Below are 20,379 nucleotides of genomic sequence, written 5' to 3'. Positions count from 1 at the left end.
TTGTTTAATTGTTTAAACATTAAGCAACTGTTTAATGAATAAAATATTTTTTAAAAAAAGCACTATATATGTTTTATGGTATTATTCTAAAACAGTTTGTCTGAGTTTTTTTGTTTGTTTTTGCTTTTTAGGGCTGCACCTGTGGCATATAGACATTCCCAGGCCAGGTGTCAAATTGGAGCTGCAGCTGCTAGCCTATGCCACAGCCACAGCAACATGGGATCTGAGCCACATCTGCAACCTACACCACTGCTCACAGCAACGCCGGATCCTTAACCCATTGAGCAAGGCGAGGGATCGAACCTACATCCTCATGGATACTAGTTGGGTTCATAACCTGCTGAGCCACAATGGGAACTCCCAGGCCCTGTCTATTTTTAAGACCTATATTTTCTGTCCCATAATATTAAAATACACATTATACAAAACACTGTATACACTTCAAGCAAAAATGCAAAACCCTAGGACCCAATACTATTAATACCTTAAAGGCCTTTATTACAGAAAAAGTGGCCCACAATATTTCAAAGATAGAATGTTTGTCTTTGCCATTTTCCCACTCTTCTTTTTTTCACTCATCTCCCAGCACCCACGTCTCACTTTCTGATCCCAAATATCCAGTGCCCTCTGGCTGCCTTTTGAATGTCAGAACTGAGCCCACTTTAGTGCCCTCCGCTCAGGCCTGCCTTACACTTAAGAACTCCAGGGACTAAATTACTTCCCTTTTCTCTCTTCCTGACCCCCATCAAAACGTCCATTAACTAGAGAAAAGCAATTTAATTAAACTAAGTCACATTAGATTGTGAATGATTGATTAAGAGACTACTTAGCCCTCCCTGGGCTATTTTTATTTTAAAAGAGGACACTGTAATCCAAGCAAATCTGTAATAGGAAGAATTTAACACAGTTCAAAAAAGTAGGGAGAAATATGTAGGCCTCTTTGAGGGAGATATGTTTTGATCGAAGGGCCTTGTGAGGGTCCCTGAATTATCCCAGTTGGTGGCCACCTACTCAGCCTCAGCTCCTGACTTGGAGAATAAAGCACTGACTAAAATGCCCTTTTCCAGTTTTACAAGTGAATAGCAAAGCACTCTCAAAGGAGAGCATTTGACTTTGAAACAGACTTCAGAAGTTGAAGTATGGTTTATTACTCCTCTGGGTGAACTGAGAAATACAAATGCTTCTTTTAACTTGGAGTCAGATTCCCAAGAGTCATCCTTCAACCTCAACGATCACTATGACAAAGGTCAGATCTTTTGTCACGTGGGAATGACCCTGCAGATACTCTTTTCAGACTAAGTACGTGTTTTTTAACATTTAACAGGAGGAGGGAAATGAGGCACCAGAAGTATATGATATAACCCCATATAGAAAAGATGCCAATAAGAATATAATGAAGAGGAGCCTCTAGAAATTTCAGAGTAAAACTCAGCCTCTCATCTCATCTACCTTACCTTCTAGATCTTCTACACCATACACACTAACACACACAGACATGCACTCACACAAACACACTCACACAAACACATACCTTAAGTGACAGTAAAAACACCTATTTTCCCAAATAGTATTTACAGCATATCCTCTTAAAATTTAGCCACATTTTGGAGTTCCCATCATGGTTCAGTGGTTAACAAATCCGACTAGGAACCATGAGGTTGCGGGTTTGATCCTTGGCCTTGCTCAGAGGATTAAGGATCTGGCATTGCCATGAGCTGTGGTGTAGGTCCCAGACGAGGCTTGGATCTGGCATGGCTTTGGCTGTGGTATAGCACAGCGGCTACAGCTCCAATTAGACCCCTAGCCTGGGAACCTCCATATGCCATGGGTGCGGCCCTAGAAAAGGCGGAAAAATAAATAAATAAAATAAAATTTAGCCACATTTCATCTAAGCATTTTGTAATAACACTGAAAATTAAAATGCTGACATATCTCTATTGTTGATAAATAGGTTAGAGGTAACTACAATTTCCTTTTAGCTTTGATTGATAGTTCATTTTTATCTGTCTTACCCCAGGTGTAAAAATGGAAAGAGTAGGAACTGTTTACACTTTGCTTCCAGTTTGAGTGATGTAAATTGAAGACTGTCCACTCTGACTAATTGTAAACATCACCTTCCCCTACAAAAAGGTGACAACACAGACCTCCCTGGTCATGATAAAAGCCTCCAGCATTTCACTTTATTGTAATAGTTACAAAACCCTCAACAACTTGATCCTGGTTACAGAGAACTGCATTAACATCTCAGAGTTCTGAGGATTTTTCTGCAGAAATGTCAGACCATAGTTAGTCCCTGACAAACTTTTTCACTGCATTAAAATATATACTTAGGCCTTGGTCAACTTTTTCATTGCATTAGACTTTTCTCAATTTTCAAAGTTGACATGGTTAGCTGGGTAGAAATATATCACACAAGAAAGACATAATTGCAGTACCTATACACCAAATACAAAATTTTAATTGTATTTTTTTCTTTTAGCTCAAAAAATAAATCCTTCTTCACAGCCAAGTAAACTTTCTATAGCAGACTCTGGTGCACTATGAGTTTAAGATCTGTATTCTGAAAGCTTCCCATTCAAAGATACATTTTGAATAGGGTGTCCAGGGCAAGACATTGTTTTAAACAAAAGCATCTGATTTGGCCTTTTTTAAAAAAGACATGAACCTACAAGAACAGAAGGGACAGGAGAGAAGAACCAATGGTAACCAAATTTTGGAAGATGGAAAGCAGGTACACAAGCAGTAATTGAATTACCAGACCCATGAAAGCTCAATCCTGAGCGATCAGTATGGATAGTCAAGAACTAACTAGTTACATAACAGATTTCCCCAGAATGCTCTGCAACTGGTAGCACCAGTTTCTCTAGAACTGGGAGAAACGTATTTCTTTCCCAGAATTTTTTACTGGTTGGTCCCTAATAATGTTCTTCCTTCCTTAGAAAAACTAAGAAACCAGCAGATGCCAAAATTATTATTCCAGAGTTTTTAGTACGGATTGCCTATTGGATTTTCTCACAACCTGACAAGTACAAAATCTGCTCTGACCTATGTAGAATCCCAAAGCTTCATTACCAACCTCCTAAGAACTGGAAGTCTGAGCTTCATTAGGAACATGCTGGGATCCAGGACTTCATGAAGGAGTTGCCTGAATGGCAGGAGGCAGCTAGAAAGAATCTTCTGAATTCCTTTACATTTCTAAAAATAAATAGAAGACTCTCTTGATGAGCTTAAGATACAGAAAATCAAACAGAGCCTAGGTCCTAGGTTCTTTAATACTTATGACAATAAAACATTTTACACACTATCCAAACGTCTCAAATACAGAAAACTTTATATACATCTATACAGATATATAGAGAGATATCAAATAGATATAAAACATTATATATACATATATATATATATATATATATAAATAAAATAGGCCATACCTGTGGCATATGAGTTCCCCAGACTAGCGGTTAAACCCACTGAGCAGGGCCAGGGATCAAACAAGCACCCTTGGATACTAGTTGGGTTTGTTTCTGCTGATTCCCAATAGGAACTCCCTGAAAATTGTTTAAAAATTGCAAGACATTCCAAGAGGAGATAGTGAAGTGCAAATTTCTATCAGATACTGAGCAAGTAATTTCACTCCAAAATGATAATTTACATTGATATTTCCATATTAGAAATCCAATCACAATGATTGGATTCGGAAGATGTGGTATATATACACAATGGAATACTACTCAGCCATAAAAAAGAATGACATAATGCCATTTGCAGCAACATGGATGGAACTAGAGAATCTCATACTGAGTGAAATGAGCCAGAAAGACAAAGACAAATACCATATGATATCACTTATAACTGGAATCTAATATCCAGCACAAATGAACATCTCCTCAGAAAAGAAAATCATAGACTTGGAGAAGAGACTTGTGGCTGCCGGATGGGAGGGGGAGGGAGTTGGAAGGATCAGGAGCTTGGGCTTATCAGATACAACTTAGAATAGATTTACAAGGCAATCCTGCTGAGTAGCATTGAGAACTATGTCTAGATATTAATGTTGCAACAGAACAAAGGGTGGGGGAAAAAAATGTAATTGTAATGTATACATGTAAGGATAACTTGATCCCCTTGCTATACAGTGGGAAAATAAAAAATAATAATAATAAATAAATAAATCACATCACAAGCCTGTAAACAAATAATTAGCTACACTACACAGAAACAACTCTAGAAAAGGATGATCTCTTATCACCAAAATTGTTAAGGATCCGGCATTGCCATGAGCTGTGGTGTAGGTCCCAGACACAGCTCAGATATGGCATTGCTGTGGCTGTGACGTAGGCCAGCAGCTGTAGCTCCCTGGCCTGGGAACTTTCAGATGCTGCAGATATGGCCTTAAAAGGCAAAAAGAAAAAAAAAGGACGAAGATGTTTTTACGCTTAATCACTCCAAAAAAGTAGATTAATAATAATACTTTTAGTGTATTTTTAGAATTCCATGACAACTTTTTTTCATAACGAATCACAAATATGAACCAGGTGTCCAGAACGACTATTCCAACAATCACTACCTCTGCTCCATCTCACTTAACAACAGTTAAGAATAATTTCTCTCAGTAATTACATTGATCTATCTCTTTGGTCTATCATTAGCATTTTATCCAAGGGACACAGACCATCAATAATTAAAAAAAAAAATGTTTAATGCTCACATAAATCATATATACTACCACTTTGGAATCTGAATCATATTACTATAGTTAAAATCTGGGATTTTTCTCATGCCTCATTCAATAAGCAATTAAAAAGTCTATGTCCAAGTACATTTTTTTTTAAATATTTTTGGTCTTTTTGCCATTTCTTGGGCCGCTCCTGCGGCATATGGAGGTTCCCAGACTAGGAGTCTAATCGGAGCTGTAGCCACTGGCCTACCCCAGAGCCACAGCAACATGGGATCCGAGCCACATCTGCGACCTACACCACAGCTCACGGCAATGCCAGATCCCCAACCCACTGAGCAAGGCCAGGGATCGAACCCGCAACCTCATGGTTCTTAGTCAGATTCATTAATCACTGAGCCACAATGGGAACTCCCCAATTACATTTTAAAAATCCATATTTGAACATGATTCAGAAAGAGCTGAATTTTTTTAAAAAAGCAACCAAAACAAGAGTGTCCTACTCTTTGAAGATGCTATGATTTTATCTTCTATTTGTAAGAAGCCTCTCAAAGAAGCATTGGTCTCTGTGGCAACAGTCCTAACAGCTCAGCATTAACACTAAATATATTTAATTTGGCAAAATATTTAGGCTTTTGATGGAAATTTTTAAGCAGCCCAAATAAGTAAATCATCTCACAAAGCTACGGGGGATGTAGTTTATAACTGAGCTTGCATGAGGATGTAATACCGCTAAAAATCAGAGAATAGCCAGGGTGCTTTCATTGTTTTTTATACACAATTAGTGTGGTATATTGGTAAACTTCCACTCTAAATTTTTTCTTTCTGAATCCATTCGCTTGCCTTCCTATGAGGCACAGAACTCAGGGCTAACTGACAACATTCTCCTGTCTTAAAAAACAGAAAACATTTTTCCTTTTTTTTTGTCTTGTCTTTTGTAGGGCCGCACCTGCAGCCTACAGAGGTTCCCATGCTAGGGGTCCAATGAGCTACAGCTGATGGCCTATGCCACAGCCACAGCAAGGCCAGACCTGAGCTGCATCTGTGACCTACAGCACAGCTCACGGCAACACCGGATCCTTAACCACAACCTCATGGTTCCTAGTTGGATTCATTTCCTCTGCGCCAAGACGGGAATTCCAGAAAACATTCTTGACCATACATTTCAACATCTCTAAGCAAAAAATTCTATAAATGTAATTTTGCCAAATCCTAAGAAAACTTCTTTGGACATATTCTATGAAAAAAGTGCCTTACAGAATAACTTAAAAAGATAATGATACTACTTAACTCAATTGATACTACTTAACTACTTACCTTTTTGCCTCAGCACCATCAAAACTTTCAGAAATGAATTCACTGCCCAAAAGTTATAATGATCTTGGCTGCCTGATAATATCTAACCTCTGTATGCTTCCTTTATTTCTTTTTTAATCTGTAATTATCCAAGTATACACTGTTTTAAATTTTTAATACCAATTCCAAATAAGTAAGGAATAAATGAGATAGTTTTCTAGATCCTGGCAGCCCTGGGATCATTTCTCACTTCTCACATGTGCCTGTCTTTGTTAGACACCAAAAGAATTCTAGAATCAGAATAGATTTCCTTGTGATGTACTGGGTGATCACTAGCTGTTACTATCACATTATTTATATCAAGGTGAGCTCTTCTACTCCAGACAAGAGTACAAGCTAATAAGCTCCTTTATGAAGAATGCCAAAACTCACCACAGAAAATATAAAATGCCTCATAGAGGAAGGTCTCTATTTTCAATATATAAGATTTTTAAAACATCAATAAAAGTTAAGTGAAGAATGAATATGCCTTTTATTTTTCATTTATTAGAAATTTAACAGTATTACAAAAGTATAAAATTATAGTTGTCCATGATGATTAAAACTTTAATATTTATAAATGCCAAGTATTAAATTATATCAAAAGACTTAATTATTCTCAATGTTGGATTCAAATGCAACATCAAATGCAAAACCATCAAATCAATTGGGCTTCGTAGCAAATGGACTAATGGACTAATTCCACATCTTATTTCAATACACACACTGTGGTGTTTTGACATTGGTCATTCTTCTCTCTCTCCCGCACCATCAGTGGCAAACAGTGGACCTCAATCAGGGTGATCTTCACCTCCCTGGGGACATTTGGCAATGTCTGAGACATTTTTAGTTGTCATAACTGAGGGTTGTGATTCTGGCATCCCACTACCTACAATGCACAGGATGCCCCCTTATGCACCACAACAAAGAACTGTCCATTCCCAAACAAGCATACTGTGCAGGCTGAGAAATGTTTACAAGGAGTACCACTCAGCAGCTCCTAGTAATGAGCTATGCCTCAGGTTGCAATAAGGAGCCTCGGGTGCTATGTCTCAGGCTGCCTCAGGTGACAACAATGATGGAGAAAGAACAGCTTCTATGGGCAATTTAACCCTGGAATTTATCCTACATTTCATATTCATTAGGATCTCATTCTAGTCACATCCTTTCATTCATTCAAAAATCTTCTTTATGCCATTCCAGGCCAATGCTGGAACATTCCTCCGTATAGTTAAAATTAAGTACAATTTTTAATAAAAGCCCTCAGGGCCAGGTCTATTTTGAACACAAGCTCAAAGAGAAGCTAAACAGAATACAATCACTAGTTCTTCAGTATCTTCCCTATAAACCATTTAACTTCTACTCCGCAAATGAAGCTGTTGTTCACCTGCAATTTTCGTGTTTTTATTATAGTTCTGACAGTTCTTTGAAATTTCAGCACTGGTCACAAAGAGAGATGCTCTAAAATGCAAATCAGATGTCCTCACTATATTAAAAACTGAATAGTGTCACACAGAAATAACTGAAGTTGAAGTTCTCTGATAGATGCTTTCTATGAAATATGAAATAGCTAGACAAACTTTAAGCTGTGCCTTAAATTTATATGCTTCCAAGCTATTCAAATATAAAACAAGCACTAACAAATGGGCAACCTTGTCGATTGCAAGGCTAATAAATCAAAATCACCAGGGTAAGTTAACTGCATTTCCAGTGGGTACAGATTTATCATCAGAGGTCTGATAATCAGGCAACCACTAGAAAAAGCAATGTTTTTTTCCATGACCTTGGTCATAATTCACCAACAACACTGACTTGTAACTTTTCGCTATTATGTCACCCTGGGCACACTCTAAAAAAGATTTCAGGATTTTTGGACTTATGAGTGAACATGCATATGTTCATTTGCTGATATCCTTTTTTTTTTTTTTTTGACATTAGAACCCAGTATAAAAACTATAAATCTTAACCCACTGAGCCACAAGAGAACTCCCTTTAAAGCTTTTAGTAAACTAAGGCTAAAAAGAATTTCAACATCATCAAAATATTTTTCAAATAAACACAAGCAAATATCCTAAATGACAAAACACTGGACTCATTCTCATAAGAGAGGGACGTCATCAAATCTTGCCTTAGTCTATTCTAAACATACACAATAACAGAGAGGAATAGAAAATTCAGATACCTCTACAGATAGTAGAGAACTAAGCAAAAGATAAAAGGATAATTTCAAATAAATGGGAAGGAATGAATTATAAAATCAATATAATTGGGGCCATTACCTTTTATGTAGGAAAAAAGAAATCCTACCTCACACCACAACACACACACACAAAATTCCAGAAGCAATAATGTTTTACATATAAAAATTCAATAACATTTCAAAAATGTGAATCTTTTTACCTTGAGACTGTTTTTTCTAAGCATGAACTAAAACTGGAAAATCATAAAGGAAAATATTTAAAGATTTTTACATGTAAAAATTGTAACTTCTGTTCACAAACAAAACTGAAAGACACAGAAATTATTGAAAAAAAATAGTTGTAATACACATGACAGAGAGTTACTACCCTTAATTAATAGGGTACTTTTAAAACAATTTAAAAAGATGAACATCATAGTTCAAAAAAAAAATCAAAAGACATAAAAAGACAATTCATAAAAGAAATGCAAATGGCCAAGAGCTGCAAGAAAAAGATGTTCAATCTCACTAATGACTAGAAGATAGCAATTATAACAAGAATCTAATAATCACCTATCTATTACAAAACAATGTGACTGTTAGTGCCCAGTGTTTGGGAGAAGGGAGGATCTAACTAAGGGACTCAATTCATTGCTGATGGAAGCATAAATTGGTACAGCGTTTCTGAAGAGGAATATAGCAATCTGTGTCAAATCTGAAATACGCCTGCTTTAAACATGGCAATTCTACCTCTAGGAATGTTTCTAAAGAACTAATCTAACAAGCATTAGATGAATTATATACAGAAATATTCCTGGAAAAATCACTTAAAACAATGACTTCTTGCATTTGTATTCTATTGCTTCCCAGCTTGGAGATATTATTGACATAAAACATATGTGCATATGTAGCCATACTGATATATACATACAATGTGATAATTAAATATATGTATATATTGCAAAGAGATTCCCACGTTAATATTAGTTAACATCTATCCCTTCACATAATTACAATGATTGTGTGTGTATGGTGATAATATTTAGATCTACTCTCTTAAAAATTTTTCAAATACAGTCTTGTTAAGTAATAGTCATCATGTGATACAAAAAAAATTGCATATTTAAAACAACACAGTTGTTCCTTAATTTACTGGGCCATATCATGGTGTTTCCATACTATGAAATGTTATTCATCTGTTTAGAAAAATTAAGTGAATTGATATTTAGAAAGTTCTTCATGACATACTACCACTTGATTAAAGTAAGCTAGTAATTATTAACCTAATGCAATTTATAGAACTAAATGCATATTTTTCAGTCTGGAAAGGTATAACCAAAAAAGAAGAAAATAACTTTGAAAACTATAAACCACTGTTTATATAAATGATTGCCTATGAAGAGTTGGATTATGAATATTTTTTCTTCCTTTTGTTTCTATAGTTCTTGATTTTTCTTTAATAAATGTGTTTTGCTCTTGTAATAATTATTTAAATTTCTCACAAAGAAACTAGATTAAAATACACATCTTTTTAATAGACTCATAAACATTAATTATATAGGCCCATAAACAGAAAACCAATCTGCTTTCATAGAACATTGGCTTTTGCTATTACGGCAAAATACAGCAACCTTCCTGGTATTATTTCTTTCATATTAAAAATAAGTTGCTTCCAAAAATCTAAACTCGAGGGACATAGCTAATACAAAATACTTGATCCAGCCCTTTTACTTTAGCCTTCCCAAAGTAAAATTATGTCTCTTCACAGGTCAATATGTTTTTAAAGGAACATGGGTGACTCAATGTTCATATCCAATACACACTGTTGGTTGTCTGGCTCATTTTCTACCAATCTAAAAAAAAATGTCATGATGTCTACCGACACACCATAATATCATGACAGAGTAACTACTTACTCGGTGAACTGCAATTCCAGGGGGAAAAAAAATGAAAGAAACAGGGAAAATAAAGGATCCTCAAGTTGATCACATCAAGAATTTTGTGTAAATGTGGAAGAAAACAGTCTCTTCTGTACATAAGCGATAGTTGAATTCTTCCGTATTTAATTTTTAGTCTCAAATCATGTTCCGGAAGCACTCTGTCGCAAAACACATTTGTTATTTTAGTCTCCACACTCATTGAGTCTTTCTCTAAAGAAGGTGCCAACCCTAGCACCAGATGGCCCCTTGGGAACAACTCTAAGCTAACAGCAGATACTTTTTTTTTCATTGTTAATAGAGATTAAAAGAATATAACTGAACTTATCTAAACCTGTTCAACTGGCATAAAGGGTTACAATCAAGTGAGTTTGAATTGTGCAGCAAAAATTCCAAACATTTCCATTTTCTTCCTTAAAATGCTTATCTCTTTTAAGTGTTCTGGTTTTTCTTAATCAATTGTAGATAAAGTCCCTAGCAGTTCTCCTGCCCCCTTCCACCCAACTCTTCCTTAGTGTTATCAGAGGAGTCCTCGGAGCCATAAGTGAAACCTAGATAAAAACAGGCACAGCAGGACAGCATGTTGTACCCAACCCTCCCTCCCTTCTTTCCTTCCTGGACACCAACCACTATACCAATAAAATTTACAGGGCTTCAGGTTAATAGGAAAAAGGCAAATGCATAGGATTGCTAGTTGCTAGCGAGAATATAAATTGGTCCATGGAGGGTAACAGATGACAATGCTCTTTAAAATCTTCATGCCCTTGGATCCAGTAATTCCCCAGAACAATTATATTCAATTAGGTTCAGCACAGCATTATCTGAATCACAACAGACTCATTCTTTTGCTGAATCTTTTATAACATTAATCAGGTGGTACTCACCCAGAAAGAACAGTGTTGGAGCCACAGACACTGTTCAGTGCTTTAGCCTAGTGGTCTCCAATGATTCTCAACCAGAGTCCCAAGAGTTCTTGAGAAATGTGGGAGTATTTGATGGTCCTTTGGCGGGGGGGGACAGGGCAGGGGGCAGGAATGCTACAGGCCTGTAATGCCTGGATTATACCCACGTAACAAAGAATGGCCATGCCCAAAACTACCAGTAATAGAAACCAGTGCTCTGCCCAGATCCCCTCTCTACAATGCACCCACCACCCACAAGTTGCAGGTAGTATCCTTTGCTTATATTTCAGAGCCACGTTCTTCATTGAATATTGACACTGCAGCAGGGAACTGCCTTACCCAAGGTTATTCTCCCTTCCAGAAGGAACCCATAGGTGATATCTGCCTAATAAAGGAACAAAGTCTGACTCTTTTACTTCAACTTGGAACAAATCCAGATGGCCTTCTTACCCTATAGCTCTTTTTAAGCTATCTGGAATCTAACATATGGCCCAAATAAACTCTTCCACAGAAAAGAAACTCATAGGAGTTCCCATAGTGGTGCAGTGGTTAACGAATCTGACTAGGAACCATGAGGTTGCGGGTTCCTTCCCTGGCCTTGCTCAGTGGGTTAAGGATCCAGCGTTGCCGTGAGCTGTGGTGTAGTTTGCAGACATGGCTTGGATCCCATGTTGCTGTGGCTCTGGTGTAGGCCGGCGGCTACAGCTCTGATTGGACCCCTAGCCTGGGAACCTCCATATGCCGCGAGAGCGGCCCAAGAAAAATGGCAAAAAAAAACAAAAAAAGAAAAGAAAAGAAACTCATGGACTTGGAACAGACTTGTGGTTGCAAAGGGGGAGGGGATGGAGTGGGGTGGAGGAATCTGGGGTTAATAGATGCAAACTATTGCCTTTGGAATGGAAAGGCAATGAGATCCTGCTGTCTAGCACTGGGTACTATATCTAGTAGCTTGTGATGGAGCATGATGGAGGATAATGGGAGAAAAAGAATGTATATGTATGTGTGACTGGGTCACTTTGCTGTACAGTAGAAAATTGACAGAACACTGTAAACCAACTATAATGGAAAAAATAAAAATCATTTAAAATTAAAAAAAAAAAAACTAAAAAAAGAAAAAGACTGGTTGAGAGGCTTCGGTTGCTATCTGAACTGCAGGTCAGCTTTTCCCTCTGCCTGATTTTGCCTTCCTAACTTCCTCACAGGAGAACACATACATACCAGTAAATCTTCTGCACTCAATTCTCCCTCAGAGAGTGTTTCCACAAAACCCAGTTTAAGATGTGCCTCCCTAGGCTACACGGCATTAGCCATCTCCTCATGTTCCAGATGAGTGAAGTAGGGTCTAGAGAAGCTAAAGTCATACTCAAGGTACAGGGGTGGCTAGTTCGGCACTTACTGCATATACCACACATTAAAAACAGTGGGAAGTTTGAGTAATCAGGAGAGAACTGAGAAAGAAAAAGTGTTAAAACATATATTGTGGGAAATAATAAGCACTGAAGGAGCACAAAGCAGAAGAAAAACAAAAAGGATTTGACTTTATGGAGTAATTTTAAATAATGATAGAGCCTGAAAATCAATATTACTAGTTCTTTGCAATCACAGAAATCTAAAGAAGACTGCCAAAAATATTTCAGTTTGAGGGAGACTATTTACTGGATTCCCTAATTACTACCAGTTTACCTAAACTATTTAATATTTAATCTTCATCAGCATGATGGCATCAAAAAACATAATAATTAGATATTTTCCTCTTAAAAGCAAACAGCTAGCAGCATATGGAGATTATTCATTTAAGTGAGAGTGAATAAACACAAACCAGCTAATCAAATCCCCTTCATTTACAACCTTTATTCCTCTTTCCTTAGAAAAGGTAGCTAGTGCTAGACACTCAGTCTGGCAAAGAAGTCCTTCTTAGCCCCAGTTTTCTCTTCCAAGCCATGTGTCAATCTTGGAAGACACATTTCCATCAGGGCCAATTCTTCCGCTCTTATTTTAACAGTTCTTAAGTGTGTATTATAATATTTTTACCCTGCAACTTTTATGCTTAGGATCTTTGTTCTGCTCCGAGTGCAGAAATTTCCACTATTATTTTCAAGAATCAAGTAGAAAGAATTAAACTGTTGATGAAAGTTCCAATAATGGCTTTAACAACCACCCCTTCGCTCACACAAAAGAAGAAAAACAAAATATATAGGTTTTGAACAATTTTTTTAATGTAATCTCACACCTGGCATGCAAAACTAAGTTGAAAATTACTAAGACTTTTATTTTTTTTTTTTTGCATAAAAGAAAAACTATCTCACTGAAATTCTTAATTGTCTCAGAATGAAAATTAGTTATTTTAAAAGGCAGGGACTGAGCATATTGAATGAATGGAATTATAACCAAAGACAATATGATCAAGCTAACCCTCCCCAAGAAAAGTAAATAAATTTTAAAATTAAAAAAATAAACTATACATAAACTACAAAGATAATCTTCCCAAAAGCCTCATTTGAAAAGAATTTGACATTTTAATGGGAAAATTCACAGAAGTCTTTGTGTTTAACAAAGTACCTCAAAATACTGTTCTAAATACTTAACATCGATCTTAAGTAGTACTTTTACCACACTACATGTGCAAAAACAATCCTGAAAAGAATATTTTTTTCTAACTTAGATTTAAAAACTTCCTGCTTTTCAAAGTCTGATAGGTTAAAACCATAAAATAAAAGGTCCCTGTTTATCAGCTCATGAGATGAGATGAAAAGAATTTTGTCCAATAGCTTCAGGGGACTAGAATTTACTATTAATAATTTCTTCATTGTCTTGGTCATTTAAGAGCAGGACAGGAGGGAGTCAAATGAAAGGACTTCCTCTTTCAAAAGCTTAACAATGACAAGAGTTACTGCCAGACCCCACTCTGGTATACAAACTCTGGTTTTACATCAAAAGATCACCATGGTTTTATTTTAGTCATCCTCTGATTTATTGGCAACACTCTCTTCATATTGCATAGAATAATCATGTTTAATTAAATCTGGAAGAAGTGATAAGCATTCCACAATTTGGGGGTAGCAATATGGGCCTCCTCCTGTGTTAAAGATGTCCCAGTTTAGAGCTAAGCTGACAATTCAAAGGCTAAACTAGAGAAGTCAGGACAGCTTGACTTTCTTGGTTTCCCAACTGTACAGCTTGTAATCTCTCTGTTTCAAGGTAGCGGGGTACCATAACAGGAACAGATTGTTCCATCAGCAGAACAAGAACTGAACCAGCAGCAGCTTTCTCCAAAACTATAACTGTTTTCCAAATGTGTATGCTCTAGTTAGGGTTCAGGTTATTTATTCGAATACAAATAGAAGCTATTGTGGCTACTGGCTAAGTTAAATTTAGAAGCTGTTCTTTTCTCTCCTGCCTAAAAGATCTGCTCATCTTCCTAGATCTGTTTTCTGGTTGTTAGGTTTCTGAACCAAATATCCTCTTGTATCTGTGTGAAACTGTGATTCAACATTGATCATCGTGTTTAGCTTGGCATCATTCCACAAACACCCATACATTTAGCGAATAACATTTCCTTAATATTATATTATGATTTACTTCTTCTCTACTCAGTCATTTTTAAGACCGGTTCTATGATCAAGGAAACCCTTGGATCATAGAAATAACTTTCTGGTATATATTCTCTGCTCAATCTCATTAAATCATCCTTGGCTTTCCAATGTCCTTGCAACAAAATCAAAACTACATAATTTGGCTTACAAGCCCTGTACTATCTTGCTTACTCTTCCAATGCTTCGCTCCCACCTTGAACTCTAGCCTCAGCTGCAGTAAACTTCTCCCCATTCTGAAGGTGAAGACACCATGATCCTCTTGCCTTGGAGTCTGCACACACCTCACTCTGCCTAAATACTCCTGCTAGAAGTACTCCTACCCCTTATGCCTGCATATCTCCTTCTCATCCTTTCTCTGTCTCTCTCTTTCATAAATATATATATGGAATTTGTCAATGTCAAATAGAATTAGTGTTGCCATCAAAAGATTTTTCTGTCTCAAAACATCTCCCACACTAGCACATTTCTGTGAAGACGTAAATATAAATTTTAAGAGAACTGACAGAATTATTTGCCTGTGATGAACTTAGTGATGTTAACACTATGGTTTGCTTTGTGATTATGCTAAACAGAGAACAGAGCCCTAAAGTGAGAAATGGAGGCCTGGAAGGGGAATTCCCTTAGGGGTCCTGCTCATCTATATTAGTGCTACCAAAAAGGGGACCGTAGGTTGGTACTTATTTGTGAACTCTGTTATAGGAGAATGAGAAGACAGGAACTAGTACTGGAGAGTAAATCAACACACTGCTTCCTTCATTGAGAAAGTCTTGCCACCCAAAGAAAAAAAAAGTTAGTTGAATTAAACACATAGTAACTTGCACAGCACTGAGTACAGCACAACCTGAAAGCCCTAGACAAAGAATTAAACATAATAAAAAGGATCATAAAAGCAAGAAGAACCTTACTAAATTTTGCATATTGTCAATTCTATTTAAGGTCAGGCCTTAAATTATCTCCATAATATTCCCTGTTTTCCCTTCCCTCTGGCATACTAGACCTAACTATGATGCTGACTAGGTAAAGGAGGAAACCTTTCAGAAAACATAGGTAAGATATTAACACTATTTTATAATGCAGGGGTCGCACTGGATCAGTGGTTCTCAACTGAAAGTGATTTTTAGCACTTGGCAATATAAAGACATTTTGATTGTCCCAGCTGGGACCTGGGCAGAGGGGGTGGGAGGTGGAGGTGGTAGGATTTTACTACTGACATTTAGGGGATGGAGATTAAGAACTCTGGTAAACATCCTACTATTCATAGGACTGCCAACCCCACTCCCACAAACAATTATCCAGTCCAAAATGCCAGTGGTCCTGAGGCTGAGAAACCTTGCATTAGATAATTTATAAAGTCCCCCCCCATCTCTAACATTCCCTGATTCTTTATTTTTATGTTCACAAGAATTGTATTCATTTTACTGACCTAAAATTTCAGTATAAAGTCAAAAACTGAAACGGTTACAATGGTCAACCAACGTCCATATGTTGATAATTTATCTAATTGAATTTTAAAAATTAACAGAAAGAAAAAAGCCAGCAACATCTTTCTCTATAAGCTGTTTAATTCAGTTGTATGAAAAGCCAAAAAACATTCCATAAAGCTAGGTTAAGTCAGACCTAATACAGAGCCTTAAGCAAGGTTCTATATCCTGGACTTTTGTTTTTGTTTCTTTTTACTGGGAAATAGAGATAGCACTTGGAGGCTACAACCAAGAATAGCACAAAAATAATATTTAGCATATTTTCTGAGGACTTTAACCTTCTCTGCAGTTAAAAAACAGACTACTACCATGAAATCAGTTTTACTCTAACATTCTATAGGAATACTCTGCAAATTCTTTAACTCTAAATTGAATGACTTCCTTTTACATACATTTTATACTGTACTGCAAAATTTTTATTGTTAAAACACTAATTCAGGAGTTCCTGTCGTGGCACAGTGGTTAATGAATCCAACTAGGAACCGTGAGGTTGCGGGTTCGGTCCCTGCCCTTGCTCAGTGGGTTGAGGATCCGGCGTTGCCGTGAGCTGTGGTGTAGGTTGCAGACGCGGTTCGGATCCCGCGTTGCTGTGGCTCTGGGGTAAGCCAGTGGCTACAGTTCCGATTCAACCCCTAGCCTGGGAACCTCCATATGCCGCGGGAGCAGCCCAAAGAAATAGCAAAAAGACAAAAAATAAAATAAAAATTAAAAAATAACACTAATTCAAGATAAAATATATGTTATTGCATATAAAAATTATTTCCTGATAATTTCTAATGCTTGTTGGCTTAATGGTATCATTGTGACTGTAAGATTCACCAGGGCCATTATGCTTTGGTGAAAGAAAAAGGCCAAAGAGTCTCACAAAGGATGCCAGTCATGCCCCTGGAATTAAACCCTTCTATCCAATCTGTTCCAACTTTCTCAGCTGGCACATGCACCCTTGAAAAGTAAAAAAAGAAAAGAAGACCTCAGGTTCCCAGGATGGTCTTTTGTCTTTGGTCCTTTTTGCAGAGAGAAATGATCTTGTCTCTGCATCTCCCATGATAGCTTTTTTTGAGTGGCTCCAAAACGCACTTATCCCCCAACACTTGGATATGGCTCTTGCGCCTTCTTTAACGTCATGAGATCTTCTATGTTTATAGCCATAGACAAATAGGGCTTTGTGAGCCTTACATAAATATTAATGACTACATGCTAAGCATCAGACGCAAAAGGAGAAATCAGGATTTTTTTATTTAAACTTAAAGATGTAGACTAGAAATATCAAGCCCATAGGCGGACTCGATTTCAAAAGGCAGTAAGGATAACTGGAAAGGTACCAGAGAAGTTTCCAAGTGTATCGGAATGAGTAATGAAACCAAAATAAAACAATACTTACTTACCTCCAGAACAAGTAACCTTGCTTTGTTCTTTTAGTCAAATGCAGTATTTAAGAGCAAAAGTCTCTGAAGTCCCAGCTCTGCCTATGAGATCCATGAGTAACTTCATCTCTGTACATTTTGATTTCCTCATTGATAAAACAGGATTTAAACACACTTTTACAGAGTTAGTGTATCAAATGAATCCGTGTGTTAATGTGTTCGCCCAGTGCCAGACACAGAGCATGCACTTATATACATTGACTATTATTCAGAAAAAATGATAAAGAAATTATTCAAAGATCTAGACCAAGGGTTGGCAAACTGCGGCCTGGCCCACAAGCAAATCCAACTAGCCACCTGTTTTTATAATTGGTTTTCTTTTTTTTTTTTTTTTTTCTGTCTTTTTAGGGCCACACCCATGGTGCAGCATATGGAGATTCCCAGGCTAGGGGTCTTATCGGAGCTACAGCTGCCGGCCTACACCACAGCCACAGCAACGCCAGATCTGAGCCAATTCTGCAATCTACACCACAGCTCACAGCAACGCCGGATCCTTAACCTGCTGAGCAAGGCCAGGGATCGAACCCACAACCTCACGGTTCCTAGTCGGATTCGTTTCTGCGGTGCTACAACGGGAATTCCTATAAATGGTTATCTTGCAACACAGCTATGTCCCATTCATATATGCATTGTCTAGGGCTCTTTTCGCCCTTCAACAGCAAAGTAGTCCTTGTCACAAAGACCATGTGGTCTGCAAAGCCTAAAATATTTATTATCTAGACCTTTACTGTTTCTAAGGCTCTCTTGCCCTGAAAAAAGACAATAAACATTCATCAAGAAGCAGAGCACACATTCCCTCTGTTTTCACATACTCCAAGATTTTTTGGAAGTTTTTTTTCTTCTAAAGGGGTTGATTTGAAAGGGGAAAAGGGGACAGGTGAAGGAGAGAATAAGCATATCCTGTGAGAAAGAAAAGAAAAAAGCTTTTCTTCTTCATATACTGGATCCTTGCAATTGAAAGCTACTGTCACAGTTGTTGCCTCTCTAAAGGGGTTAAAAATGAGACAGTTTTGAACACGTTAAGAACCTATGTAGTGTTGTTGTTAAGACCACAAACATGGGAGCTAGGTTTCTTGGATTCAAATCTTGACTCTGCCATTAACTAGTTGTGTGACCTTGGAGCATTAATTAATCTCTGTAGTTAAAGATTAAACAAAAGTAAAAGCACCTCCTTCTGAACATCAGTAATCCATTCCTAAAAACTGAATGTTACGTGCACTCACGCACACCAGACTGCACTATTTGTAAAAATGAAAATCCATAAGTGTGTGTGTCCCCCCTCACACACCCCACCAGCTACTTTACACATCTATACAATCACTATATTCAGACTCTACAATAACCCGTTACTTACACAGCTAACCTTTCCGATGTCTGAACCAGTTCTGGCAGAGGCTTTTAGCACAAGGCTATCCCCCACCCCACCGCCAAAAAAACCACTAAAGCAGTAGAACTGTGTCTATTTATAATTTATCTAAGTATCATTTTAGGATTTATATGTTTAAAACATCTTCTGAGCACTAAATATCACTTATATTTTTGTTAAAAAAAACAGTTGCTTTGAATAAAGTAACATCTTTTCCATTTAATTGCTTTTCTCGGTTGCTCTGCTATGTCACTGTTTTCTTCAACACTTTCTCATTGTACAGTTTTAGGCAAAACAAAGCCTCACTACAAAAGGCATTGTGGAAAACAGGTCCGGAACTAGTGTGCAATAACAGATAGGAGACTGCACTGAGCCCGGGGCCCTGGGGCCAGCCGGGAGCCCGAAGCATCCCAGGTGCCCAACATCTTGGCCTTTCAAGATGTCCACTTGCAATTCTTTCTATTATTTTGGAATAACTCCAGGTTTTTTCCACACATCCTCTTTTTAATTATAAATGTATGGAGTTGGGGGAATTTTAAGTATAATTTTTTCCCACATAAACACTACCTGAGAGGTAGGCATACTCTGCAAAGTGTAAATATTAGAAACCAGTATATAAGTTTCCACACCTCCCTCTAACCCTCCAACAAGCCCTCCCCACGCCCACCACTCACCAGACTTCCTGCCCTCTTGGTCTCCACACCAGCTCCAACTACTCAGCTTCCATAGCATAGCTTCCCCACCTCCCAGGCCCACCAGGCCCTGCACCTCCCTCCAGGTCCTCCCCCAGCCCACACCCCTCAGCCCTTCAGCCACAGGGCCACTTTCCAGAGACTGTAGACAACAGAGCAACACATGGTCAGAGCTTTCCAGGGCTTTACCCTCGACACAAGGCTGAGGCTTCTGGGGCTTGGCAAAGCCTGAGGACGTCTCCTCCTGCTTGCACGAGTTTTGTCAACCCCCGGAATGGTGTTTCTCAAAGGCAGAGAGGCCTTCCTCTGCTTTTGAAGAGGGAGCGGCTACAGTCAAAACAAGAGCCACCGGCAAACCCGGATGTTGCTGTAGTTCACCAAGATGATGGATAGAGATCTTTACAAACTTCAGATGTAACCTGGTTAGCTCAAAAGTCTTGGTAGGGCTGTGCTGTCTTAATCAGATGGCCCAGGACTTCTAGAAATTGGTTGGGAAGAATTTGGTAACTGCTGGCAATAGGAAGCACAGATCTATGTGTCACCTCAATGCCAGAGCTCTACCTCAGGTTCCCTCCTTTGGCTACACACTGGAGGGCAGCTTCCCCCATCCTGAACTCCCATGGGCATCTCTCGGGGTCATGCACAAAGAGATGACCCAAAAAACTGTTGCAGAACAGACTGGTGCTTTCTGTTCTGTGATGCTCTGTTCTCTGCCTCACTGACCAACTCTTCCTGTGACTCAGGAGTTGGGAGCCCAGGAGAAGTCAGACACTGTTTCTCACTGCTCTAGGTACCCCA

The 20,379-nt window shown here is 38.0% G+C and overlaps 1 protein-coding gene across 5 annotated transcripts in view; it reads right to left on the bottom strand.

The window, feature by feature from the left end:
* The window catches only part of IQCM (IQ motif containing M), a 605,776-nt gene that overhangs the window by 372,023 nt on the left and 213,374 nt on the right, over positions 1 to 20,379 (bottom strand). The window contains exons 1-2 of one of the 5 annotated variants that reach the window (XM_084972729.1): positions 5,990 to 6,229; positions 3,077 to 3,195 (exon numbers count right to left, since the gene is read on the bottom strand). The exons of 2 other annotated variants lie outside the window; for them this stretch is intronic. In XM_084972729.1, coding sequence (XP_084828855.1) covers positions 3,077 to 3,114 — 38 coding nt within the window. In that variant the 5' untranslated portion in view covers positions 3,115 to 3,195; positions 5,990 to 6,229. Of the gene's footprint in view, positions 1 to 3,076; positions 3,196 to 5,989; positions 6,260 to 20,379 lie in introns of those variants that run through there. 2 more of the 5 variants (XM_084972730.1, XM_084972732.1) reach the window with 2 other exon arrangements.

Source organism: Sus scrofa, chromosome 8, assembly GCF_054392235.1.
Source record: "Sus scrofa isolate SSC_HxYL_T2T_F1_AM1 chromosome 8, Sscrofa_HxYL_maternal_Yorkshire_Landrace_v2.0, whole genome shotgun sequence".
NCBI lineage: Eukaryota > Metazoa > Chordata > Mammalia > Artiodactyla > Suidae > Sus > Sus scrofa.
This window is presented reverse-complemented; position numbering and strand designations above follow the sequence as displayed.